The sequence below is a fragment of the Antrostomus carolinensis genome, unplaced genomic scaffold (assembly GCF_000700745.2).
Source record: "Antrostomus carolinensis isolate BGI_N321 unplaced genomic scaffold, ASM70074v2 scaffold7560, whole genome shotgun sequence".
Classification (NCBI taxonomy): domain Eukaryota; kingdom Metazoa; phylum Chordata; class Aves; order Caprimulgiformes; family Caprimulgidae; genus Antrostomus; species Antrostomus carolinensis.
The window spans coordinates 25,692-53,126 of NW_010289062.1; the positions used below are offsets into that span (position 1 = coordinate 25,692).

The window sequence follows — 27,435 nt, forward strand, 5'->3', positions numbered from 1 at the left end:
AGAGAGAAAGCACTTTCCTAAATTTGTTTTTAAGGGAGTGGTTAGAACAGGGAGTTGATCCCAAGCCAGGACTATTTCTGATTCAGTCATAGTTTCAGTGGATGACCCAATGTGCTTGAATTTTGGAGCCCGGATTCTCAGAAATACCTGGCAATCAGACCTTCCATTTACTCTCTCATCTAAAGTTGCACCAAATGTATATCAGAATTTGGGTCCATTTACATATGAAGAAATACATGGAATGAGAGCTTGCTTTGTTTAGGTACACAATATTCTGAATTCCTCTTGTTTTTCGTAGAATTTGTTCACTTGGTGAAAAATCTCTTGATACTGTTTTCTGTCATCAATTTGTCATTTCTTATTTACAAGAAGAGGTTTGTCTCCAATAATTTTTGTAAAGTTTTATAAACCAGGTATCTGTTAGCGTCATGCGTTGACAAAAATAAAGGGAATGCTTCAATTACTTCTGTAATTTGTCTCTTCATGTTGCCCATCCTTTCTAGAAATTAATTCTTGCATATGTTTACTTAAATCTTAAAACATTCAGTCGGTGTATGGCAAGTGCTTTCAACCTGCCTCCCAAAAGTCTGAGATCTTATCCAGACAGCCCAAATATTATTTAAGTTACTTTAATAGTTCTAAACAAAAGAAGTCAGTATGTCATGTGTTTACATTTTTATCTAAATAGCTTAATTCTCAGCATGGGTGCATAGATGGAAACTCACACACTGTGCATTCAGAGTGTGTGCAGGTACCTGGGTATTGACCTGATTAGCATGTGTAATTAATGGAGTGCTGTGGATAGATGTCAGTGTCTTCAGATAGATGCTGGTTCTTTCTTTCCTGAGCTCAAGAAATGTGCACGTATTCTCAGAGGCCTGCACTTCGAACCAGTCTGAGAAAAGTTTCCTAAAGGTGCAAAAGAAAATTCATATAACAGCATCTAATAGTAATTATAATCATATAACCATCTAATAGAAGTAGGAGCAGTCTCAGATGGAAGCAAGTTCTCCTATCTAGTCTGATTAAAATAAAATCTATCTAAATGTGAACAGATATTTTTCTCTTCTCTTGCAGTCCTTGTGTCACAAGAGTGATTCAGATTGAGCCTCAAGCATATGCAGAAAACGACACTACTTGCTACAGTCCTCCACCTCCGTACAGCAGTCACAGTTTTGCACACGAAACTCAGATTACGATGCAGTCTACAGTGCAGTTGCGCACAGAATACGATCCTCATACGCAGGTGTACTACACCACCGCAGAGCCTCGCTCAGAAATATCTGTGCAGCCAGTGACAGTGACACAAGATAATCTTAGCTGCCAGAGCCCAGAAAGCACGAGCTCGACGAGGGATTTGCTTTCCCAATTCTCAGACTCCAGTATGCATTGCCTTGAGCCACCATGTACAAAGTGGACACTCTCATCCTTTGCAGAAAAACATTATGCTCCGTTCCTCCTAAAACCAAAAGCTAAGGTAATCAGGGAACTATTTACTTGTTTTTCAAGAAGAGACTTCTGCTTTGCCCAGTAATAAAATTATCCTGACAGTGGTATTAAATGTAAGATATAAATAGAATTCATTTGGAGTAACATCTCTTAATAATTTTACAGCTAATTTCATCCTTTAAAAGTTTTATCTTGTGAGTGCTGTAGAGACATACTTTTAAAATATGAGGGTTTTGGTGACTTTCAGTAACGTAAGCTTGTGAATAGTGGAACTAAAGCCACTTTTGAACTTTTATGATACAAATTTCTCATCCATGGTGCAGAGTCTCTTTTATGAAGCACAGATCAGCTTAGCCTTGTACTGTGTATGCGTATGAGGCAAAAAAAAAAAAAAAGAAGAAATAAAAGCTTTAAAGTAGCCTGATGGGTGTTAATTTTGAACCTGGCTTTGTAGTGCGCCATTATGAATTGTTAGTTTCTTTGGAAACCTAAAACCAAATCAATTTCTATTTTCTGTTGCAGATTGTGGTTATTTTTCTTTTTCTGGGTTTACTTGGGCTCAGCCTTTATGGAACCACCCGGGTGAGAGATGGACTAGATCTCACAGACATTGTACCACGGGAAACAAGGGAATATGATTTTATTGCTGCACAGTTCAAGTACTTTTCGTTCTACAACATGTATATTGTGACACAGAAAGCAGACTACCCAAATGTCCAGCACTTACTTTATGAACTTCACAGAAGTTTCAGCAATGTGACATACGTTTTGTTGGAAGAAGATAAGCAACTTCCCAAAATGTGGTTGCACTACTTTCGAGACTGGCTGCAAGGTAAGAGAGAGTTGCATGAACTTTTCTTAATTATACAGTAATAACCAGTTGTTCACGCTAGTAATGCCCCTCTCTGAATATAGTCACACGGTTAAAGACTGCGAGCAGGGCGGAGAACACCTAGGTGCTGACCCAAACCCGCATGTTGACTTGGTGTTTCTCCATCACTTAAAGTCACAAGGTCACTTAAATTCTTTGTGGCTAAGTTTACTGTCCAGGAAGATGGTTTTGAAGCTTTAGGAGATTATATCCATGAGAGGCCATCTCATGCCATTAATTTCTAAGCAGCTACTGAGGAGTTCTGCTTTATAATTAGTAGCCAAATATGGCCCCCTGTCTTCGGAAAATAAATGGTTGATGAGTATTTTGAGAACAGTAAATGAAAAGTCCCCATCCAGCAAGGTATTCTGGCACAGGCTTAACTTTCAGCACATGAGCGATCCTGTTGGCTTCAGCTGGGACTGCTGGCATGAGGAAAATTCTGTGTGGCTTATATGTTTTGTTGGATTGGGAATTTACCCTACATTCTAGATTGCCAGTGGAGTGTCATCCCTCTTTCTGTGGTGTTGCTTTTACTGTGCTGAATGGTAACAGGGTGGGGGAAGACAAGAGAAGGCATGGCCTTTCAGGTACAATGATTATAATTATATTGACGTCAGCTTATTAAAGATACTGTAATTACACATGTTGAGACAAAAAACTGGTTTGTATTTAAAATAAATAGTACTGTTACATCTCAGCAAATTTAATAGCAAACATATTCTTCCCAGGATTACTTCTGTCCAGCCTCTGTCTTTCTGTTCGGACAATCTCCAGGAAGCTTTTGCCAACAGAAAAATAAATTGTGCTGACCTAGTGACACTGTAAATTTTAACCTTCACAGTTTACAGACAACCAGTGAAGCCAATGATTCTTAGAGAACATCTAGGTAACTGCCAGTATTTGTAGTATTTTATTCCTTCTGAAAATATGTTGAGCAGTGTTAGGAAAGCAATGCCTCTAAGTGACGCATCTAAATAAAATTATCAAGCTTCCTATGTGTTTAATGCACTTATAAATAATGCAAAGCAGTATGTCAGCTATTAGCTTTGTTTTTTTAATGATTTTTAAATATATTGGATCCATTCATTACAGTCTGCTTACTGGAAATTTAATATTTTGCTCACATAAGCATATTGAGCTGTGAGGGGCAGTATTACTGGCAGGAAGAAAATTCAGCATAGCTTAGATGTTTTCCTGGATTGAAACCTTACTGTACTTTATAGATTTCTAAGCAAGCATCTTTGTATGTCCTTTTCCAAATTCTCTTGTACCTCTGCTATTTATTTTATTTCTTTTATGGGTATTTGTTGTTGTTGTTCCAAAACAGTAGGAAAAACTATGTCTGGCATCCCCCTTTCCACCTTCCCTCCCGACCCCAGAACTGTGAGGGAGGCAGAAATCTGAGATCATGCTCAGGATCTTCACATATTAGTGCTGAGCCTCAGCACAGTCTGCCAGCGATTAAGTCAGGAAGAGCTCCCCTTGGATCTGCTCCCTTGCTGGCTTCTCAGAGTGAAACACTGGAGGCTAGCCCACTTGGTGTTGCTCGCATTCCCGTTGCCCATCTCTCAGGCTCACCATGTACTTCCCAAACCTCTTCCACTTTTCCTGTCCTCTTTGTAATCACCTCCCTGTGCTAAGGACTATTTGCATGGCCCTGGCCGGGGGCCTGCACATCTCCTTCACGGTGCTGAATGTCCGTGTTCATATGTGACCTTTCCAGATCTGCTCTGCTCTGAGGGGTGTTCCTATTCTCTTCGTATTGCCCATAGTTACATTTCCCCTTCCAACCCACATTAGCTGGTCCTTCTTCCTTGTCCTCTGTTTTAATTCCGCTAGAGCTGCTGTGAGTATTCCTGGTACCATGGGTATAGTGACGGGGTGCATGGAGCTGAAGTGTTACGCTGGAACCATCAGAGAGACTCCAGGAAGCACTGACTTGGCAGTGGTTCAAGTGGATGTGCCAGCCCTGTGACGGAAGGCACGTTGCTTGGCCTATCACCCACAGCTTTAGAATTAATCATTATGATTACTAATTAGCATTTAGGTCTGTGTCCTTAGCTCTCCTCCCTGCTTTCCCCAAAAGGGGCATAATTAATAACAAACCAGCTGCTTTGTAAAGTTGCAGGTCTGTCTTTGCAAAGTGTGGTGCTGTATTCACAAAGCTCTAAAGAAGAAGGATGCTGAGATGTATCCATAGAAAGAAATGTTGCAGGGCATTGATGTAACAGTTGAGTTCCCCAACTGTTAAACCAAAAGCTGCCACACTTGTCATGTTTAGGGAGTTATCTCAAGGTGCAGACACTAGTAGACGGAATAATACCCAGTTGTTACCAACTGGAGCTGATGCTGAGGGAGTAAAGGAGGAGGGACAGTGAAAACAGAATTTACAAGCAAGTACAGTTTTAGGCTGGATTCCCTGTGAGATGGGAACAGTTCTACTGGTGCATTTTTACATGCTGGAGGAGCAGGATAATCAAAGTAGGGGCAACTTTCAACTTCGCAGCTAATTCCTGCCAGCTTGACTGGGAATTCAGTGCTGGAGATTAATGGCTTAAGATGGCCTTCTGACACACACACATTTGTCTGGCAGAATGATGAGGGAAGCAACAGCAAGTGAACAAAAGCAGTTTTTATCAGGAAGGCGTCCATGGTCTTAGCTGGACATTTCTTCTCGTTGACTAGCAGTGGAGTGCTTTCAGCCTTATACTCTTCTTTTTTCAGCGGTTCCCTTGTATTTTGCTTTCTGGTATCATATCATGTTAGCATATTCTGTTACTGAAAATGCAGCAGAAGAAGAGCTAACACTAATAATTCACTTAAACTGGAAATGTCATCATTTTTGTAAGTGACTGAATGTAAATGAGGTAGCTTGAATTCCCTGATGGCTTGTAATTAGGCTTGTTTTTGCAAAGGGTAATCTTATCTGGTGTTTCATGGTGCCAGCTGTTCACATGAGTCAGTAGGAATTCCTTCCTCACCCTCATTCCTGCATCCCATGTAATTTTTGAGTATTTCACTGGCTTCTGAAGCATTAAGCAAAAGTGACTGCTGATATGAAAATATCCCATATATAAATTTTTAAAAATCCCTTAATTATAACTTCTCTGCAGAAAGAGGTCAACAAGTTACTTTTATCTTTCTGCCCAGAAAGATTTCATTAACCCCATTTATAAAATATTAAATATCTTCTAAAATCATTGGCATGAATAGTTTGTAACGGAAGTACTGTTTGCTTTGAAAGCACCAACTCTGCTATTAATTTCAAAGTGTTATGGGAAATACTAATTACTGAGAATTTGAAACTCTTTAGAAATTAAACGCTGGAAGTGGTTTCTTGGTATTTTTTCTGCAGACTTTCAGTTTCAGTAAGGTCAGTAATAAAATAACCCAGAGCATGAAGTGGCTAAGCCAGCTGGAGGAATAGAGATATAAAAGGTAGCAGGGTTTGAGGGATGACCAGACTTGTGAGAACAGAGGAGTGGGGAGGATGCAAGAGGGCCAAGTTTTCACCTGCTGCAGTCATGTTAAATGCACGTGTCCTTTTTTGATGTACCTGGCAACCACAAGCTGGTAACGTCATATGCCAATGGCTGTATTTGTTATTGTGTGTCTGTGGAGCCCCCCAACAGGGGTTGGATGTTAGTCTGGAAGCTCTGTCCCCATGTGCTGTCCTAGCAGTCTGTGTGCTCCTCCTACTGAAGGGAGCTGTTTCTACTTTGAGTTAAGCTGTTCTTTCTCCTTCTTTCCTACCTGCTTTTTCAACAGCCTCCTCTTAACCTCCCAAAGTCATGTGACTGGTATGATAGCACAAATGCTCTCACCTGGCCACTTTCTGAGAGGTTGATGTGGAGCTGAACTTGGCACAGGAGGGATGGGTTGGTATTTTTGCATGTCCTAAGCAATGTCTTCCCTGCTCTGAGGGCACCAGCAAACAACGCTTTTTTAAAGGGGGCCTTGAAGTCCTTTGGTGATGCCATAAAACCTGACGGCAGGTTGTCCTCCCCTTGGGCAGGTGTTGGAGGGCTGCTTGTGGAGATCTGACAGGCTTCTTTCCTCTGTGGGTTCTCAGCCTTGGCTTCATGCGTGGGTACAATTTGGCAGAACAACATGGGAGGCAGTTTTCTAAGGGGTGGGGAGGAGCTTGTAACTGGGAAGGGGTACTCCATCCTGGAGGCGGTGTCAGCCGGGCGCATGTTCCCTTGTAGCGCTCTTATCTCTGTACAGCTGCAGCTAACCGATCCGATCTGTAGTGACGGTTTTCATTACAGCCCCTCAGCACAGCTGCGAGGTGGGTCAGCGATTTCCTCCACCGCCACTCCCTTCCCTTCCCTTCCCCTCCCTTACAAAATCAGTAGTAACATTACCTTTTTTCAATTACCTTCTGAATTGCTGTGCATTTTTTTTTTTAAAAAATACATTATCAGCCTTTGAAAACTCACATGCAAAAATTGCATATGAGAACTGCAGCAGGGTACAGCCCTTCCCTTCCCTTCCCTTCCCTTCCCTTCCCTTCCCTTCCGTCTTCTGCTTGCACAGAGCCTCCTTGTACTGGGCTGCGGCTTCCTGTACTAAATCTGATCCAAATTTTGTGCTGTGAGGTATTCCCTCCCCCTTGAAGGGTGGCAAGGAGGAAAATAACAGTTGAGAGTGAATAGGTGTTGGCTGTGATCTTTACATGTGCTGGCAGCAGATCCCACGACTTGTATTAGCTGCACAAGTTGAACAGATGGAACAAATTGACAAAATCGTGTTCACTCACGCTGTGCTTGAGGAGCAGCTGAGTTGCTGTTTGAAGTTGAAAGTTTGAGTGTGGTTTTTTTTTCCCCTTGTAGTGGAATTTCTGGTTATATCCTAGAAGCTATTGCCTCAGTGCCCTGCAGTAGCCCAAAACAGTTAATGAGAGCGGTGTGTGTCCTCCTCTGTGGCTCTGTGCACTTGACCAGGGTTTTGGTGAGGCAGAGGGGAATATGGAGTGTGTTTCCCTTCTAGATAACAGACTAAATGCCTCCTCTGGTTTTTAAATCTGCGGTAGAATTCAGCCCTGAAGTTGGATCAGGGCTAAACTCTGCCCTTTTCTGTTCTGGCACCATCCAGGTCAGGGCAAGAATTCAGCTTTCTTTTGAGAAGGTTGTGTATGAAAGAGGTGATAAACACAAATATACTTAAGGAGTTTTGAGTGTGATGGTTCTGGAATTGTGGTTCATGAGAAAAAACAGTTTTTATTCCACACAAGGTTAACTCTTCCCCATATACTTCTCCAAGCAGAGCGCTAGGTTGCTCTCAAAGGCTCTGAGAAGGACTGTGGGAGTTCTGGTCCCACAGAGGTCTCCTCTTTGCCTTGAGGGGAAGCTGGTTTGCACCAGTGCACATTGCATCTGCAGCTTGCTAGCCCAGCTTTGCTGGTCTGCACAACATGGGAAGACTCTTGAGGCTTCTCCCTTTCAGTTTCTTGCTTCCCCTGCCTTTCTTTTAGCTTTCCACATGCTGACAGTGAATGAGGAGCCCCAAATTTAGAAGGTAGCAGGTGGATAATTTTCTTCTTGATTCAGCTGTGAAAAAGACTCATTATTTGTCCTTCCTGATGAAATTTGTTTCTAAGAGTGATTGCTTACCTGTTTGTTTTGTCTTACCCTTGTTTCCCTTAACTTTTCAGGACTTCAGGATGCATTTGACAGCGACTGGGAAACTGGGAAGATCACTTACAACAATTACAAAAATGGATCTGATGATGCTGTTTTGGCTTACAAACTCTTGGTACAAACAGGCAACCGAGCAAAGCCCATTGACATCAGCCAGGTACTGTATCATAGTCCATACAGGTTTATACAGGAATACAAAATTCATCAGGAGTGGGGGGAGATGGAAAGAACATGTCATAGTCTCGTTTTTCACCTTGAATTGAATGCCTGAGTTACACCTTACTGCATGGCCCCACTGACTTTGCTAAAGCCACTTGTTAGCTGCAGTCTGGCCTGTGTTGGGAAGTGTTCAAAATCAACACTGGGAATGCCTGCTTTTGATTATTACTGGTTGGCCTTTTTTCAGTGCTGCTCCTGTGTTGGTCACACTCAGTTTCCACTGAAATTGTCGTGAAAAACGCTTTGCTGCATCCATAGGTAGATGGAGTCTGTTCTGATGTGAGACAGAGCCAGTGGTAGCCTCGTTGCCCTAAGTGGCATTGTTTCTCATTTGAATCAGATTGCCTTATAGGATTTTGCTCAGCTTTCTGCTGTGGTTTTAAATCTAGCTTTTGCAGTTATTTGGTTAGTTCCTACTGAATTATGCAAAACATAACACTTAAAAAAAGATTCTGAAGAGTGATGGTGAAAGGGGACTGAAATCATTATATGCTGTATCATATTCTTGTACTGTCATTACTAAATACAGCTGTACTGTTATAGAACTAAGAATGGCAGTTGTTTGAGCTGCCTAAATTAAATATGTCTGAGGTTCTTTTGCAAGGTTATCACAGCATATGACTGCATTTGCTGTAGCCATTGGTAGGTGGAAACACATTAGGTTTGACTGCTTACACAAAAATTAGGTTTCAGACCTCGGAAGAAGGAATTCTGCAATAACCTAACTTCTCTCCTAGAGTCATCATTGACTTGCTGTGCTTTCAGACAGAAAAATAGTCTTTCTCATGAGCTTCTTGGCAGACCTGCTTATTGTCTTTCTTCTTTTCCTGGCATTAAAGGTGACGGATTTACTGAGTACATTGTTCAAAGTTACTATGGTGTGTAAAACACACTGCTGTATAGCAACATGCAACATGCTGTCAGGTCTGAATGAAGCTTCAGCTCTGAATTAAGCAAAGACAGGGAGTTGAAAAGAAAACCTTCAGTGAGATTTTGTTTAGCTGAGTGTACCTGGTACGCTGTGGAACAAATGCGATTGGACTGCAGCTGCTGATATAATTTCCTGTGCCTGGGAGAGAGGAAAGTGCGGTGCACCCACAGGGGCTGAGCGCTGTACTCTGCAGTTCCAGAGACAGCTTGAAGACATACAGTTGTTGCATATCCTGTGCACTAATTGAATCCAGATCCTTGGAATCCGGCTTTTTTTTTTCTTTTTTTTTTCCTTCTTTTTTTTTTTTAACTGCTGTCACTGTTGTTTTTCATTTCATTAAAAAGACCTGAAACTGGAGCTGAGCCAGAATTTTAAATAAACAAAACAAAAAACCCCAGTAATACTTTTCACCCACAGAGTCCTCTGTCGGAGCTCTAGCTGTGCAGGATTTGGCTACAGAACCCTAGAAGTGTACCACTGCTGTTTACCCCACAGATACATTTGCCCACAGTGACCCAAATAACACAGGGCACTCGTCTGCTTTCTTGACACTGGGTATTTTCTGAATACATAGGTCATAGGAGGCAAGTGTTAGCAAAATTTATACAGATGTTGTTTTATTTTTATAGCTCTCCTCCATTTACTGGGTGGCATTTCCTTCAGTGTTAACAACAGAGGTTAACTGCACACAGACGTGTATAGGGACTCTTGCCAGGTTTTCTTTCCCTGACTTTAAATATGTTTCTCCAACTTCGTTGTTTTTCACTGTTGGCTGCAGGCTTTCAGAATTTGGATTTAATTGGTTCAGTCTATTCTGGAACCATCTGCTGATTGAGTGGTTATTGTAAATATTATACGAGTACTAATTTATAAATGACCACTTTCTACTGTCAGTGTAGTTTTTTAGATGTTTCTTGTTGTCAGACAATAGCTTACTGATAAGTCACTTGAAGCGAAGATTCCTACTCTTCTGCTTTTCCCCTCCTGTACGTGTGTTGCATCTCCAGCCTATTTGTTGAAAGCTTTACAGCAAGAGCCCCAAAAGCAAAACTCATTCTGAAAGGCTTCTGATTTTTTCCATTTTGCAGTTGACTAAACAGCGTCTGGTGGATGCGGACGGAATCATTAACCCAAATGCTTTCTACATCTACCTGACAGCCTGGGTTAGCAATGACCCTGTGGCCTACGCTGCCTCACAAGCCAACATCCGGCCCCACCGCCCCGAGTGGGTCCACGACAAGGCAGACTATATGCCAGAAACAAGGCTGAGAAGTAAGTAGCATTTCATCTTAATGTCTGACCATTTGCATAAGTGCCCCCACTCCTTCCTTCAAGAACCAGTAACTCTGTAGTTGGCTGATGCTGCACGGGGCTTAGAGGCATAAACAGGACAAAATACTGTGTTACTCTTCAGTCTGAGAAGCTGCATGCACCATAGCAAATGTGGCACCACTGCAGGGTTTTATGATGCTTAAAAATGAGTTCTAAAGTAGTTTAAATCTCTAAAAACCTATAGTAAGCATTGCTTTTTAGTGTCACCTGATAGTTGTCTGTGAGAGAAGCCTAGAGATTGCATGAAATCCCTGCCTATGTCATTCTGAGATTTTGTCACTGAGATAATATCGTTTATCTTCATTTTCTAATTCCTAAAGGATTTTTATCAAGTTAACTCATATGCTAAACTACTAACACTGATGGTACAAGAGGTACTTAGGTGAGGGAGCAGTCCTGTTCTGTGCCATTCTCTGCTTGCCTGAGCACCAGTGCTGGTTCGCATTGCTTTGCTTCAGCTTTCAGTTTATTGGGGGGATTGCTAGTTGGACACCAATGGGAAGGGCAGAGGGCGTATAGGGGAGGACTGGTGCGCTTGGCAATGTGATTGGGTAACCAGTCTATCTGAACCCTAGAGCTTTGTGGCAGTCAGCCAAGTCTTGTCTTAATGAAAATTTATAGTTGAGATTATAATAGAGCAAATCATGTTTAGCAAGTCAACTGAATGACCCTGCAGGGTCTGGAACACACAACGGCAGTAACAAAATGCTTCTTGTGGAAGTTTTTTTTCTTCCCTTGTCATACAGTAGATTTTGCATTACGCTCAAAATAAGTATGGTGAGTGTTGGTTTGTCAAATTACTAAGGTATAAAAAGTTAAGTATTTCCTCAGTAAACCATTACTTTTATATTAGCTTTTTTCCCCAGTCATGTGCATCAGTAACTGAACATGGGTTTCTGAATCTGACTTTCAAAATATTCAATGGAAATCTTAAAAGTCAACCAGCCTGATTGAGCATAATTTTTCTCTAGTTTTGTGTCAGTGAACCTCAGTTAATCTCGGGGAAATGACTTTCAATGTCAGAGGAACTGCACTTGCATTAAAAAAGAGCATTTGGATAAGAAGTTCAAGATGATGTGATCTTCTACTTTATATTGCAGCTAGGGATTTTTGGCCACATACTCAGTAAAAACCACTATAGCACTGATGAGGATTAAATCCATGTATTGAAGTATATCTGTTAAATTACATAGAATTGTTTGGGGAACTGATGTAGACTGTGTTCATCCCATTGCACTGCATGATAAATTATAGTAATCTCCTGTACTGCTTCAGCTTTCAATTTGTTGGGGAGTTTTAAAAAGGTGACTTGTTCCGAGGAAGTACAATTTAAATTCAACACCTTTAAGCATGTTGCTGTGGAGAACAAACTGTTTTGTCAATTTTGCTCTCTGTGTATCTTCTTCTTTCCAAACATACATTTTAACACTGCTGTCCTTTCCTAGTTCCAGCAGCTGAGCCCATAGAATACGCTCAGTTTCCTTTCTACCTCAACGGATTGCGTGAAACTTCTGACTTTGTGGAGGCTATTGAGAAAGTGAGAGCTATCTGTAGTAACTACTCCAGCCTGGGGATCGCCAGCTACCCAAACGGTTACCCATTTCTGTTTTGGGAGCAGTACATTGGGCTTCGTCACTGGCTCCTCTTATCCATTAGCGTGGTTTTGGCTTGCACGTTTCTGGTGTGTGCCCTCTTCCTCCTAAACCCCTGGACGGCTGGGATCATTGTAAGTTTATTATAAGGGTCTTTGTTGAAGTCAAATTCCTTTCAGTACAGCTCTTGCTGTAGTCGGGAAGGTTTTGTTTATGTCTGGGCCTCTGGTGGAGTATGTATATTGCATCATTCATTATATATTTTTTCAACTTGAGAGGGTAGGGTTCATGCTAAAGGTACAAGCCTTAATAACCTTAATCCTTTGACCACGGGGTTGTTGGGTTGTTTTTTTTGGTTTTTTTTTTGCAGCTTTAAAGATTTTTTTGAAAGGTGGATAAAACTTTTGCCCTTCTTCAGGTGCATGCTAACATGAGAAATAAAGACAAGGAGGAAAATTAAGAGCTTTATTAAATATTAAAATTACTTCTAATTATTCATTCCTTCTCCCCTCTTATGAGACGTAGTTATTTTTCAGGGCAGTTGCTCGTGACTAGCTTACCCATAAATTTTTCCCACTGATTCTGAATGCAATCTTTCTGGAGAAACTGTGTGGGACACCGTGTGAAATGAGCTATCGAGGAGAAAGAGACATAAAATTATAAACTGGAGAGAATACTCCTCCATGCTTTCTGCAAGGCACCATAAGCCGCTCAGTAAACATTCAAGTTAAATTGAATGATGATGTTCCTATGTTTAAATTCCATAAACTATCATATGGTTTATAAAATGCCAGAAGTAGAAAAGCGTAAAACAGTTACTAGTTTTTGTAACGTGCGTTTATACGACAGGTATGCTTAAAAGGTAAATGTTTAGTCTAGAATATTTTTCGTAGCACTTAATCAAGCAATTTATGTTATTACTCTTGATTCATTAGCTTATAAAATCATTTATTGTAGTGCATACTTTTTCCCTTGGAAAAGCGTTTATTTTCAGAGTCCACCATTGCTTTCTATAAGTATGTCTATCTTTTTTCCTGCTTGGCTTTAACAACTTTTAAAGTTGATTCTACAGATTTCCTCCCCTCCCTTTTCCTCATTTTTTTTTTACAGGGTAGATGAAAGAAAAATAAAAGCTTTCCTTTAGATTTAACTGTTCACTTTGTCCATGTCTGTCCCTCCAAGTATCTTAAAAGCTCAGAGCCCCTCTGTAACCTGAGACTTATCGGCTGATTATGGCATTCACTTTCTTCTGGGCTTTAAAGCTACTCAGAAGTCATCCTTACTTATATTTGCAGTTCCACAAAAAGAATTCCAATGCAGGTAGTTTAAAGTTATCATTTTCTGGAAGGATTGTCCGAGGACCAGGTGAAAAAGAGAAAATGTGTTTTTTGGGGGTATCCATGATCAGGAAGAGTAAATTATTTTTCAGATCACTGATAAATTGTAATCAGTACAAACTGATTCTTAGGAGTATAATTTAAACTCATTCTTTAGCAAGTCATCGCCATTGAGCACAGCAAAACAAGGAAAAGCAGCTTGTATTTGGGAATATAGGATGGCTTTGAGGAGTATGTTTTGTAGTCACCATGTTCTTCTGAAATATCTTACTCTTCATTTGTCTGGAGTATAAGAAGTTACTAACAGCTGTTCTAAATCATCTAGGTGGTGGTGCTGGCTCTGATGACTGTGGAGCTGTTTGGCATGATGGGTCTAATTGGAATAAAGCTGAGTGCAGTGCCTGTGGTTATCCTGATTGCGTCTGTTGGAATTGGCGTGGAATTCACTGTCCATGTTGCTTTGGTACGTAAAATCAGGAAGCATTTTCAAAATATTTTAAAATAAAATGGTGACAATGTCAGGATCACAAATCCTTACTTAATCCCCTAAGTCAGTGACGCGATTCTCAGAAGGAAATTGGTCACAAACAGTTTTGCGTGCCATTCAGTTTGTCTTGATAGAGCGGAGTTGATCTTGATGAGGTAGTTCCTAACTATTGAGTCAGTCTCCCAGGAGGTATGAGGGGATACATTACCTGTGATATCTAGTTGTCTGAGTGATGCAAATATATACACAAAGCAGAGCTCTTGGTGTACCTTACTTCAGTCCAGACTCTCCTGGTCCTTGTCTTAAGCCTCACTGTTGTTACCTTGGTGCTGTGTAGCTGTTTGTTCCGTTTTACATGTAGTTTCTATATTTTGTGGAAGACAAGCCTTTAAAAGAGATTTTCAAAATCACATGTAGTGTAGTTTTATCTCTCTGGACCACTAAAATTTGAATGTACTTGGATTCATTTTCCACTTGAAAAACGTACACCTTCTTTTCAGAAACCATCAGCTATTAATAGTGGGCATAAACATACACTCTGTAGGAAAATAGTTTTCCAGTGTCATGAAGAGGAGCAGAGAGGGGAGGAAAAAGTATGTTTTATATAAAGATTTTCAACATTTTCAAGGCTAAGTGTCCAAATCCAGAGTGCACCTACTCACTCAGCTTAGTCAATTCTGATGTGCAAAAAATGCATAGAAATGACAGTGTGCTTGCAAGGGGCTGGTTCTGGGTGTTCAAGATACGCAAAACTCATCTGGCTTTATTTGGTGACAGAGTGTAAAGGGCTATTTTTCTGTGTTCACCTTTGACAATGTCAATGTGTGCAATGTCTTACCAACATTTTCCACACTCAGCATGTAATTTTCCTATGAGGCTATTCTAATCGCTATTTCGAAATAGTTTAAGAATATAATTGTCTTCACAACTTTGAATTTTACTCTATTAAAAAGTAGAGAAGGATGAGTGATCAATATCATATAATTTCAGGGAGGAGGTGCTTGTTGTCTGCTATAATCTCAAGTGTATTAGTACAGTAGCAATCCAAAAAGAAGTGAAGGGAAGGGGGTGGAAAGTGCTTGTGACGTTGGATGGGAATGCAATAGGCCTTTTAGACTCAAAAGGAGGACTGGTAGACTGCTAAGAGGATCTGGTGGTGGTGAAAAAGAGAGGAGAAATAGAAATAATGGTGATCTTAGCACACTGGAGATAGCCAAATGCTGGGAACAAGTTGTAGGTGATGCACAGAGTTGGGGCACATAAAGTGACAGAATGGAAAGAATGATTTTAAGAAAAAAATCAATTGTAAGGGGAGTAACGCAAGGTTAAAGAGGAGCAACTGGATCCCTGAAGTGGTGTCATCTTTTTTCCCCTGCTGTTATGGAGGCTTTTGGAGGTAAACCTGATTGCTAGGACTTGCAGTAGTTTGAGAAGCATCAGAAACTAATGGTCTGCAAGAGGAAGAAAGAAATGACAGTTTCTTAGAATTGAAGATTTAAAACAGGAAAACTGGAACTAAAAAAGACAAAGCACCTATTTGTTTCTAAATGGGAAGAAACTAATTAGTTTACAAGCTAAAAGTAAAAGTCACTTGTGGCTGAAGGTAAAATGCCAAGCAAACTGAAAACAGTGGTTTTCTCATATTGACTCTGGACTCAAAAACTTTCAAATTTAGGCTTTAAATAAAAGAATGCCTAGTAGACCTCAGACGACAGCAGCAGTACTGACCTTCACAGAACTTCCTGCATATAAACAGTCAAACCCGTGTTGCATAAACAGAAAAGGCAATGCTGGAATTGTTGATACAGAATTTAATTGAACTTGTCTAAGAGTGGTTCACAATCCACTTGTGGGTCAGTTCTCTGCTGTCACTTGTGAATTGTGACCTCATTTTTAAAATTATGCAGATAAATTCTGAATCAGTAGTAGACTCTTATATTATGCATCCTTTAATTATGCACGTATGTTTATATAACTTGTTAATGTGTTTGTGGATCAGATCCCATAGCTCTCATTCATACGAGTCATCTCACTGACAACTGCATTTACCCTGAGGGGGATTCTTTATCCATTTGTGTATATAGGAGTGTGAAATGTCCTGAGTACGTTAATTTTCCACAGACCACTTTTAATCCAATACTAAAGATTAGGAAGACATGGTTTGGCTACCTATGGAAGTGAGGATTTGGAATTTCACTGCACGTGTACCCATTTTTTGGTCTGCTTGTCCTAGCAAATAATGTGTTAACTGATATCCCCCCAAAATTTGTCGGGTAAGTGAAAATAAGCCGCTAGAGAAGAGAGACTTCAATCCAGGACCAAGCCGTTGATAGCTTCTTAAGCACATATCTTAATAGACAGCAAAGAATTTGCCGAAGAGGGAGCCTTTACAAATCACAGGAAAAAGGTCATCCAGATTCTTATCTTAAGCCATTAAGTCATACACAGAGAAGACAAATTCATACAAAACAACATTTGAGTGCTCTTGATGCAGCTTGTTCACTAAGGAGTTTGAGGGAGAAAGACATTTCACTAGTGATATTGTTGCTTAGGCACTACTGTGTTCAGCACTATTCCTAAGGCAATTTTATATGTGTAGGCCTGCTAGCTTTGAAGTAGTAGAAGTAGCAGAAACATTCATTTTGAATGAAACAGAAGTGTTAAAAAAAGTCCTGGTAGCCATGACCTCACAAGAGTGAGAGGAGTAGCCCTCTAATTTTGTCACCTGAACTGCTTTCACCATTAAATGAATTCTTTGCAGGTGGAAATAAACAAAGCTGGAGACAAAAGCCTACTGATGCAAGCTGGCATTGTTTCCAAATATATTGCTATATTCTGTAATCAGTACTTACTCTGGTCTTGTGACTTCAGCAGCAGCTATGTGGTGTGACTGCAGAATGAGGGCTTCTCTTGAAGATTAGCCAGCTATAGAGATACTTTCATAAACTGTAGTTTGAAGTAAATAACTCATGAAAAATTGTGCATACTGCGAATGAGTCTCTTTGGAAGGTTGTATGCGTCTGTCTTATGAAATTAATTTCATTGTTTTACAGGCATTTTTAACTGCCATAGGAGACAGGAACCGTAGGGCTGTCCTTGCACTGGAGCATATGTTTGCACCAGTGCTGGATGGGGCTGTGTCCACTCTGCTTGGAGTGTTGATGCTTGCAGGATCAGAATTTGACTTCATTGTCAGGTAAAACATTTGTGTGTGTCTTCAATTTTATTTTAAAAATAAAAATAAGTATGCTTTTAATTTTTAGTCACTTCAACATATCTGTAATTTTATTACTATGCATGGTGTGTCAAGCATGCTTATGTCATGGTCCTGCTTTCCCTCTTTCTTATTAACTCCTTGTTACATGCTAGATGCAGAAGTGTTTCCATTGCTGGTATTAAAATGTGTTCCAGGAAAATCTGACACCCAGCATGGAAGAACGCAAAAATGGCCCTCTTTAGCAAAGTTTGCTAATTCTGGGTTTGAGCCAGTTCAAAGCATTGAGCATTGTACAGTGTTAGCTGGGTTTCACCTTTAACCTTTAGGTCCTCAAGACTTCTCATGTGCACAAAATTTGTGTGCAAAGGATATATGAACCTACAAACATACTGCAACTGTGCTGCAAGTGACTCCCTCTGGGCCTTCTCCTTCTATCATTTTGTGAGGTTTACAGGGATGTATAACAGGGAGAGGAAAAAAAAGCCCAGTTTGGGAGCTGGGGAACCATAAGTATGAACACAGAACTTCGTATTAAAATTTCGTAAAGCAAAGCCTGAAGGCCCTTCTGTTTAGAACTACAGGCAGGCTGTTTCTTGTGAATTTAATTAAGAATGTGAATTCATCAAGTATGAGAGGAGAGCAAGTTTTTCGTTGAGTGGAATTTGAGAAGTGCAATGAAACAGATCCTATTCTGTTCCAAACAACCTGTGGAGCTCTGCAAAATGGCTAATCTTAGAAGTAACACAGGTTCTTTGTGGCAGAATACAGCATGAAAAAAAAAAGTAATCTAAGCCCTAAAATGGAGCTGAGGTAGAACTCGGCCAAATAAAAATGCTCTGAAAGATAACTTAACTATTTAGGTAGACGTAAGCTGGATAGATGACTAGACTTAGCTGACATCCATTTGACAACAAGAACAACAAAATGTCAGAGGCAGGAACTGAGAGAATGGCTGCTAAATCTCATCAAGAGATTTGTTTATCTGTGTAGGAGATTTGAAGAAAGCAGGCGGTTTGCAGTTAGATCTCATGAAACCTACATGAGAATTATTAGTATACAGCTATTGCATGTCCTGAAATTGAATTCATTAGGTTTGGGGTTTTTTTCCCCAAGTCAGTATTTTTTTACTTTATTTTATTGGTACTGAAGAAATCAGGTAGAATTATTCTTTTGGGACCTGATCTTGTAAGGGTTGGAACACTTTGACGTGTAGGTTACTTACAGATTTAACCTAAAATTACAGGGTTACATTTGGTGTGCTACTTTCCTAGTTAATAGACGAGATTTTGGCAAGCATATTTTTGTGTCATAGCAAATGGAAGATTGTAGCAGCCCTTCACACCAAATTTGGATTGGATGTTCTCTCAGTTTATAAAACAAGCCTTTCAACTTTTCAGCTTGTGTTATTTTACTTTTTTTGGCCATCAGTTTCTCGTTTTCTAGCACAATCTGACTTTAGTTTGCCTTGTTTAAAAAATAAAGTGAAATAAACTATGGGAGCCTGAGCATTGTTATAGTGGGCGAAGAAGATCCCAAACTTCCGGAAAGCGATAGATTAGTCCAACAACGTGGAAGATTAAGTAAATTAACAGACATTGTATACACCAAGTGGTCAGAGCTGTAATCCTCCTGTTTATGCTAACGTTAGATGGATGAGATGCAAATGTTTTTAATGCCTGTTGTTGATCTCTGTCGCAGTATAACGTTCTGGTGGTTTATGTTAGTGGAATAGATTGGCTTGCTGATTTTTGCTAATGCAGATCAGAAATTCCCAGATGTTTACAATAGCAGGATATTTGTAGTTTTACATGAGTCTGATATATTTGATCAGATGTGGAAACAAGGAGGCAGTGAAGTTTGTTGCCAGCTAGACAATATAATCAGCAGACTCATTAGTAGCAAACTTGCCCTCTGTTCTTCTTCTTTGCCTTCTCCTCCAGGAATTTACCAAGACTGAGTCCTTGAAATCATTAGTTACAACGCAGCCTTAAGTTTAGTCTGAGCCCCAGCTGTGCCGAATACCAACTAGCAAGGCTTTCCTTTTACTGACAGGTTTACCTTGGTATTCATGAAGGATCCCAGACCTTAGCCCTCAGTGGTGGGAAAGGACAACCACTTGTGCACTTTCCTCTTCTTCCATAGTACTTCAGCCTTTATGTTTGAATTGGCTGACGCAAAACAAGAGTATTCAGAGATGCTAAATTGTTCAACAAAAGATTAGCCTGCAATGCAGCTCTGCTATTGTGGAGTGCTCTTAGTCAGTACAATGCTGAAGCTTACTATAGAATGGGCAGCATTTTCTTTGCAGAAAGCGGGTTCCTGTGTTGTGAAAAGGTTGCAATTCGAGCTATTTGGTAAAACTGGAACTCACAGAATTCTAGGCAGAAAGTTGTGATTAACGAACAGCAAGGGAAGCCCTTACCTGATACATTGGAGATTTAATTAGAGATTCTGCTGTAAGATGCAGAAGCATTTCACAGTGGATTAGCTGCTGGGAGAAGAGGGCTTCTTTTCCTTCTAGGCTAAATTGTTTAAATTCTACACCCTTCACTTCATTTGTTTGCTTCTGCTGGGTTTTCACTAATGGGGGCCCCTTTTCATTGTATTTGTGCTTTCAATCCATTCAGCTATTCACTGCACATTCCATATTTTTGTGTTTGTGTAACACATTCATAAATAACATTACATGCTTCCAGATTCTGGGAAATTAACAAATGTAATTTTTTTCTTTCCTTTATCAACTAACACTTTGGGTTGTGGAATGTAGCTTCTCTAATTGAAAAGGTAAAAAAACCCTCTATCTATATATGGAAAGTGATACAATTATTTAGTACAATGTTAGCAGTATTTTAGATTTAGTTTAGTATATGTATTATTTTAACATACGTAGAAGTAATTTGTAATCTCTTATTTCTAACAATATTTGTGGCTGTTCTCTCCCCCAAACCCCTTAAACCCTACTTCAGGTATTTCTTTGCTGTTTTGGCAATCTTAACCATTCTGGGAGTTCTCAATGGATTGGTGCTGCTTCCTGTTCTTCTTTCCTTCTTTGGACCATACCCTGAGGTCAGTAAAATTAACAATGAACAGAAGAAATACTACTATGCCTGCACCCCACAAGATCACACCCCCCTTTTTTAGCAACTTTTATGTTTTAAATTCTCTTGGGTTTTTTTAGTTTTTAAGTTTCTTTTTCTAGGGTTTTTTTTAAATCTTTATTAAAAGTGCTGCTTGTTATTTTGTTCATATCCTTCTACTTATATTTTAAAAGGTTTTTTTAATAAGTGTTGTTTTAGAGGCTGCAGTAAGCAAACTTGATACAAGTGTAGGATTATTTATGCTTTTAAAGGCATAACGTGATAATGCAAACTAGTTTGTAAAATAAGGATTTTCCCCAATATTTTGCAAAAGACAGTTCATTTTGTACAGATACCTTCCTCTTTCCTACCTCACTGCCTCTGTTGCTTTCTTCAAAATATTTAACTGAGCAGACCACCAGGAGGGCCTGTGTGGACCAACATACACCAGTGGTGGTCCATAGACCACAACTTGATAACCATGACGGGTCTGCCAGGAGGTCCCTCCGTCCAGTTGCTCCTCCCTGCACTCTGCTCCTGGTCCAGGCAACGTTTTTGATGCGTGGAAGGTTTCACTTAGATGTTGATGACTTTTACAGTGTAAAGCCCAAGTCTGGCAAAACAGGATTCATGGTACTAAATTTGTATTTGGTTATTGATTATTCATTACCTACTCCATAGTTAACACAATTACTGCATTACATAGAGTGATCTTTATCACATATTAATAGGTTCAGTGTGTTCATGTGTTTATATATGTTTGTGTGTGTACAGGAATAAAACACAAGGTATGTATATAGCACTAGTAGTATTTCAGAAGTATTTATTTTTTTAGTATAAATAAAACAGTTTCAACAACAGTGTGTAATCTCTTACACTCCTAACCATATACATGGCCTGTTCCTTACTCAACCAAGCAATATATATATATATGTATATATGCGCGTATGTTATTACCACATATGTTGCTCTTATGTCTGTGTCCATCTCTCTTTGCAAATAGGCACTGAACCATGCAATACATACACATTTGAGGTGATTTTATGAAATCACTGTTCGTATATGCTGAAGGGGAAGGGAAGTTCGTGTATTATTTTTATATTTATTAATACAACTGCTGTGTGCATGCACACACCTACACACAGTTCCTGAGACAATGATACCCAGAAGAACCTGTGTAATCCTGTTCACATATGTATCCACAGATGGAGATAGAGTCTCTTTCATTATTTTTTTTTTCAGTTCAGTATAAATTTCATTAGAAAACTGGTGCTGTGGTTCTCGTGGCATGAGAGGGTGTCAAGGACTAATGTTTGAGAGGATAATGCTAACTGAATGTTGCTGCATGCGTTGTCGTTATCAGGTTTCTCCAGCCAACGGACGAAACAGATTGCCCACACCGTCTCCTGAGCCACCCCCCAGCATCGTGAGGTTTGCACTGCCACCTGGGCACAGAAATAATGGCTCAGATTCCTCTGATTCAGAGTACAGCTCTCAAACCACAGTGTCTGGCATCAGTGAAGAGCTTCGTCAGTATGAAGCCACCCAAGGCCCTGGGGCACCAGTCCATCAAGTAATCGTGGAAGCCACTGAGAATCCTGTCTTTGCAAGATCCACTGTAAGTAGCTCACGTATTGACTGGCAGGAGGAGAAGAAGAGAGTTTGGGGGGTTTTATTTATTTGTATTTTTGTGGAAAGCTGTTTCATATTTCTGGCTGATTATGCTTTGTGACTTTGTGCCAAAATTTGTAAGCAGGGAGTGAAGGCTTTCCTCATCACCTCCTTTAGAATCAAGTTGGGGATTAAAAGATGGTAGGAAAGAAGAGGTCTTTGACACGTGTAATTGCTGTTACACCATATTGGCACCAGCCACAAGAGAGAGCTCTCAGTCTCTGATGACTGTTTTCAGAGAAAGAATAGGGAGAAGTTAAAAGATCCAGACCTGTTCCACACAGCTCCTTGTGGATCACCATCTTGTATACCTCTCTCTGACAGCACATTCTGGGGAGGAAGATAGATAGAGCCAGAAGAAAACAGTTTCAGGGCCTGTTGCATCTTGCTACTGGGTTGGCATAACTGTGATTTCAAAGGAGAGTGAAAAAGCTCTGTCTCCTGCCCCTGCTGATGCTGCATGCTGAGCTGCAATGCGGGTCTGTTTTTGTTCAGCAGAGGCCTAGAAATAGGTACAAGCACAGCCACATTTGAAGTTGGTCACGGTTTATTGACTGATGTGGCCGCTGTGCTTCACGCTTTTTACGGGAATCAGAAAACAGATTCCTACAGTCTATACAACTATGCTACTAACATCCTGTGTATGTACCCTGCATGGAACAGAGCCTTTTCCCCATGCCTGCAATTCTGAATGAGTTAAGATCAAGTGCTTGTCACCCATCCCTTTGAAAAGGTGGACCAGTAAGCTTACAATAATGTTTTCAGCTGTCATCCTGTGTTTTCCTGAAGGTATGCTTTCCAGGTTTTAATAACTTCAGACAAAAACTATCTGGAAAAATCAGCAAGTATCTGACTCCAGAACATGACCTTTGTGGAGTTAGAGCCAGGACAGCATTATTATAATTGTTCTCAGCATAAAATATAAGCGAGCATAGTATTTGTTTGCCCGGCTTTGTCAGAGGCGTAACTGCACGTCTCCCTTCCAGGTGGTTCAGCAAGAGACAAGGCATCAGTCAAGTCCCGGATTACAACTGAGTCCAGAGTCCAGCGCACAGCAGGCGTGGCATCAGGGCCGACAACCCAAACGGGAAGCGAGGGAAGGGCTGCGGCCTCCCCCTTACCGCCCTCGCAGGGACGCTTTTGAAATTTCTACTGAAGGGCATTCAGGACCTAGCAATAGGGACCGCATGGGCCACAGGGCTCGTTCTCATAACGTGAGGAGCCCGGCGTTCGGCGCCATGGGCGCGGCAGGACCAGCGTACTGCCAGCCTATCACTACTGTGACTGCCTCAGCCTCAGTGACTGTTGCTGTCCACCCTGCGGTGCACAACCACAGCTCTCGGGGAGGGAGCTTTCCGTCCTACGAGGGATATCATGAAGCTGACCATGGGCCATTTGAGGACCCTCATGTGCCTTTTAATGTGCGGTGTGAAAGAAGAAATTCTAAAGTAGAAGTAATAGAACTGCAAGATGTTGAATGTGAGGAAAGGATACTTGGCAACAGCTCACAGTAAGGTAGGTCTGTCCCCTGTAGCTGCAAGCTTTGCCTGCGTCAGGCAATGTTGTGATAGAAAGAAAGGGGAAAGTTAAAACTTCTCTGAGGTACCTTTCATTCAGGTAGGTTTACTTATTGGTCCCTTATAATCTTAAATCTGCTGACCGTGAATGTGGTGCGTTTTGCACTAGAAATCAGGTTGGGCGAGATAATACTTTCCAACACTGAGGAGTTATAGTGCGTTCAGACATGAACTGCTTCCCGGAGCCTTGCAAAGTTGGTAAGTGCATTGTAGAATCCCAGCTTACCAGATGAGGAAAAGGAAACAGAGATGATGTGCAGTGTCTTGAAAGCTGTGCAACTGCATTTACTGTTGGTAGGTCCTGTCTTTTGATCCCTGAATCAGGCACGTTCTAAAACATGTTACAGAATGACATTGTCTAGGAGAGTGTAAGACTGACAACTACTTTAAGAGTTGTCCTCTCTTGACTAAAACTCCACGAAAGATAGTCCATAGTGAGAACTGAATCCCTCTGGAAGATGGGCTGAGTGAGAGGTGGGAAGTGCCCAGTGTAATGCTGCACAGTGAGGTGTTCCCTGTGTTTTGGGGAGCGTTCAGAGACCCACCCAGCAAACTCAGAGGCTGGAGGAGTCCTTGGGCCAACCCCTTGCCAGGGGCAGCTGCAGTGCCTCTTGCAGATTGGCATAGGGTAGAGCTGACCTAGCAGGGCATTTAATGTGTTCCTGTGAAACAATAGATAGATCCAAGAACTCGTGAGACTTGGTACCTGAATCATTGCCTGTCTTTAGGCTGGCAAGAGAACATTACGGGAAACAGTGCTGTTTAGAACAGACAGGATATTTTAGCAGATGTTTGGTGAAGAGTAAAGCTGTTCATTTTCTTGAAAATTTTCCATTAATTTTATAGAGAATACTTTGAAGGGGGGAAACCGATTGAGTTTTTACCCTGAAAGCTTTTTGAGGCCTGTGCCTGAAAAACCATTTATCACTATTTTATCTGTTTTTCTTTTTTGGGGGAAAGGAGTGTTAAAATAGTTACTTAGCAGTGGATCCCTTTTTTCTCTGTTTGCCTTTCTGAGCTTTTCATTGACAGGCACTAGTTTGACCAGAGCAAGCCTTTTTATTTTGGTTGTAGAACTATTTTACGTGCGTGCACATACACACGTGCATGGTCAGTTTTGGTGGAAGATTTTTGATGACTTGTAATAAAATTGCCTTCTGATTTATAAAACATCTTTCCAAACATCCCAAAGTGCAAAGAGACATGAATATGTTTAGCCTCAGAGTCTAGAAATATGGCAAGTAATAGTATCTTCAGAAAAAGGGAATACTTGGGCTCAGCTTTTTCAAGCTGAACTGCATGGTAACATGAGATTCTTAACTGCCCAGTATTCGATGTAGTGTATCTCTCCTTGAAGTGTTCATTGGTTTTGACTGAATTTGTCACAGGTATCTAAAGCTGGGAACTCAGAAATTAAAGCATCTGCTTTTTTTAATTGGCATCAGTATTTCTTTACCAGAAAATTCATGACTGACATGAAAGCAGAGGTTTCCTGACTGCTAACTGTAACCACAAGAATCATTAAATGTGTTTTATATTAGCTTGATTTGTTTGTTTTTCTTGAACTTTAATGAATGTTTGTTTTCCTTCTTTCTTTATTTGGAAAGGGTAATAACTGAAGCAAAGAAGAGGCCAAAGATGGAAAACTCTGTTTCCAGAACTGCTTGAAGAGAAGAACTGCTTGAAGTTGTAGAAAAGGACATGCTGCATCAGGACAACAGTTCACTGTTACTGTAACCTATTGTATTATTTTGTTAAATATTTCTTTAAGTATTTAAAAGATGTACACATATGTAATATACAAGAGAACAATGTAAAGTAGTATAATCTGGAGTTATTTGCCTCTGGGCAATAGAATGGGGACAATATTGTGTGCGCTTTGTACTTTTTGTACATTGATCTCTGTGCCACAACTATGCTTAATCTAGTTCTAATTTCAGCATAACTTGCTGCTGCTTAAATATTGTATAATTTACTTGTATAATTCTATGCAAATATTGCTTATGTAATAGGATTTTTTTTTTTTAAAAAGGTACGTGTCTGTTTAAAATATTTTAAATTTGCGTATCACAACCCTGTGGTAGGATGAAATGTTACCGTTAACTTTCAAACACGCTATGCGTGATAATTTTTAAGATAAGCAGATATGAAGAAAAGCAAGTTAATCTGGGAGGCTTAAGTAGATTTAGCTTATGTGCAGGTTTTGTTTTGCTGTGTGTATCCATGTGTGCATCTGGAAGGGTGCATGCTTCTGTGTGTATGTTCCTGGTGTACTGTAGTTTCTCTTTTACTGTATGGTAACACTTAGTGGGCTTGTAAACCCACTGATGCTGGTGTGAGTCTGGCTTTCCCTGTTAGTAGGCACTAGTGAAAACTGTGTTGGTGTTTACCAACACCTACCATAGACTGCCATCATCAAAGGCCCAACTGAAATAGAAGAGAAGACAGGGAGTCGAGGCTTGGGGTTGTGGTTCAGTGTCCCACACTCTTAGTGACTTGGTTCACATGACTTTATTCAAGTCACTTAACTGCCCCATGCCTCAGTTTCTCATTCTGTAAAATGGGTATAATTACACTTACCTACCTCCCAGGAATGTTGTGAGGTTTAATTACTGTTTGTGTAGTGCTTTGATGTTTTTTGGTTTGGGTTTTTTGGGGACTTTTTTTTTTTTTTGCAAAAGGTGCCAGATAAGTGCAAACACTATAACCATTATTTTTTTCACTTCCAAAGGTGCTGGATATTGAGAGGTGCTGGTGGTTATAGAAATTCAATGAGCATATGCCTTATTTTGATATTGATACTGTTAACTATGAGTGGTATTAGAAGCTAGATAATTGAGTTGTTTGATGGTGAACTACAGCTCAGCTGTGTCCTTACAGCATTGCAAGCAGTATCTTTGGTCACCTTATTTTCATGGCAAGAAGGAAGTTAATAGTAAGTGATAAAAATCAAATGGAAGGATAAAAAAAATTTCTGTTCTCATTTTTAAGATATAAAAAACCCATGGCTTTCTGATGGGTCCAGGACTGTAATGACACATCAGTCCTGGGGTGTTCTTTTCTCTATTGTTTTTCCATGCTGCATTGGCACTTTTAATTGCAACAGCTAAACTGGTATCTCTTTGTGAAACTAATTTAGCTTTTTGTATTTTTATTTTTAAACTAAAGGGGGATTGCTGCAGGTGAAGGGTCTGAAAAAAGACTACAATCTGTGTTCCAGTTGGAAACAAACCCGAAGAATGGAGAACCTTAAAATGATAGAACAGAAGTTCTCATTATCTCTGTCTTCTTCTTCATCTTTTTTCTGCCCTTCTCCAAGCTTTTTTTTAGAGCAGGTTGATGTTCAGTTGTGTGTTCAGAGCCAAACAAGCACAACCAATACTCAGTTTCTAAACACAGCACTGGTGGGGCTTTTCTTTAAGTATGATGCCTGACCAGCAGCGGCCAATTCTTTAATGGGAAAGTGTTTTTCTCTAGTGGCTTCAGGGAGTCTATCTTTGCCTACAGACCTTGCCAGCATAATGAATGGGGATAATTAGAATGCACAAATTTCCATGCCTTTTTTGCTCACTTGAAAACACTTTGATATGAGGCACTTGTTTACAGATCTCCAATGTGAACGCTCGAAGAGCAGGTGGCGAGAGCCTGGTGTCATTCCCGTGATACATAAGCTACTGTTTCACTGCACACTAAGGGTTAATGTCGCAACTGCCTACTGGTCCAGTTCACTGTCTAACACGAAAACTCTTAATGACAAAAAGACGAGGGGCCCCAATTTAGCACTAGCAGTGTAGTGACCTCAGATCATACGAACTCTGCAACAAAACTGTATGATACTAATTGGAAGCTACCTTCTGCCGCCAAGTGTGTGTGCTCCCATGTCAGAGGTCGGCAGGGCTCCCACCGACACCTCCGTGGCGGTGCGCTGCCTTGCTCCCTCCTCTTCCTCGGGAGGGAAGGGGGCCAGGGTGAGCCATGGTGTCTCCCACCTGCCCCTGCCTGAGAGGCATCCTGCGTGCTTGTGTGTGGG

General features: G+C 40.5%; 1 protein-coding gene across 1 annotated transcript in view; it reads left to right on the top strand.

Moving 5' to 3' along the window:
* The window catches only part of PTCH1 (patched 1), a 39,511-nt gene extending 16,169 nt beyond the window's left edge, over window positions 1-23,342 (top strand). Inside the window, exons 12-21 of the mRNA XM_029085141.1 lie at window positions 1,078-1,477; window positions 1,972-2,281; window positions 7,980-8,122; window positions 10,204-10,387; window positions 11,893-12,173; window positions 13,702-13,839; window positions 16,917-17,059; window positions 20,047-20,146; window positions 21,521-21,775; window positions 22,815-23,342. Of these exons, the coding sequence (XP_028940974.1) occupies window positions 1,078-1,477; window positions 1,972-2,281; window positions 7,980-8,122; window positions 10,204-10,387; window positions 11,893-12,173; window positions 13,702-13,839; window positions 16,917-17,059; window positions 20,047-20,146; window positions 21,521-21,775; window positions 22,815-23,342 (2,482 nt within the window). The remainder of the gene's footprint in view (window positions 1-1,077; window positions 1,478-1,971; window positions 2,282-7,979; window positions 8,123-10,203; window positions 10,388-11,892; window positions 12,174-13,701; window positions 13,840-16,916; window positions 17,060-20,046; window positions 20,147-21,520; window positions 21,776-22,814) is intronic.
* Window positions 23,343-27,435: the final 4,093 nt, after the last annotated feature.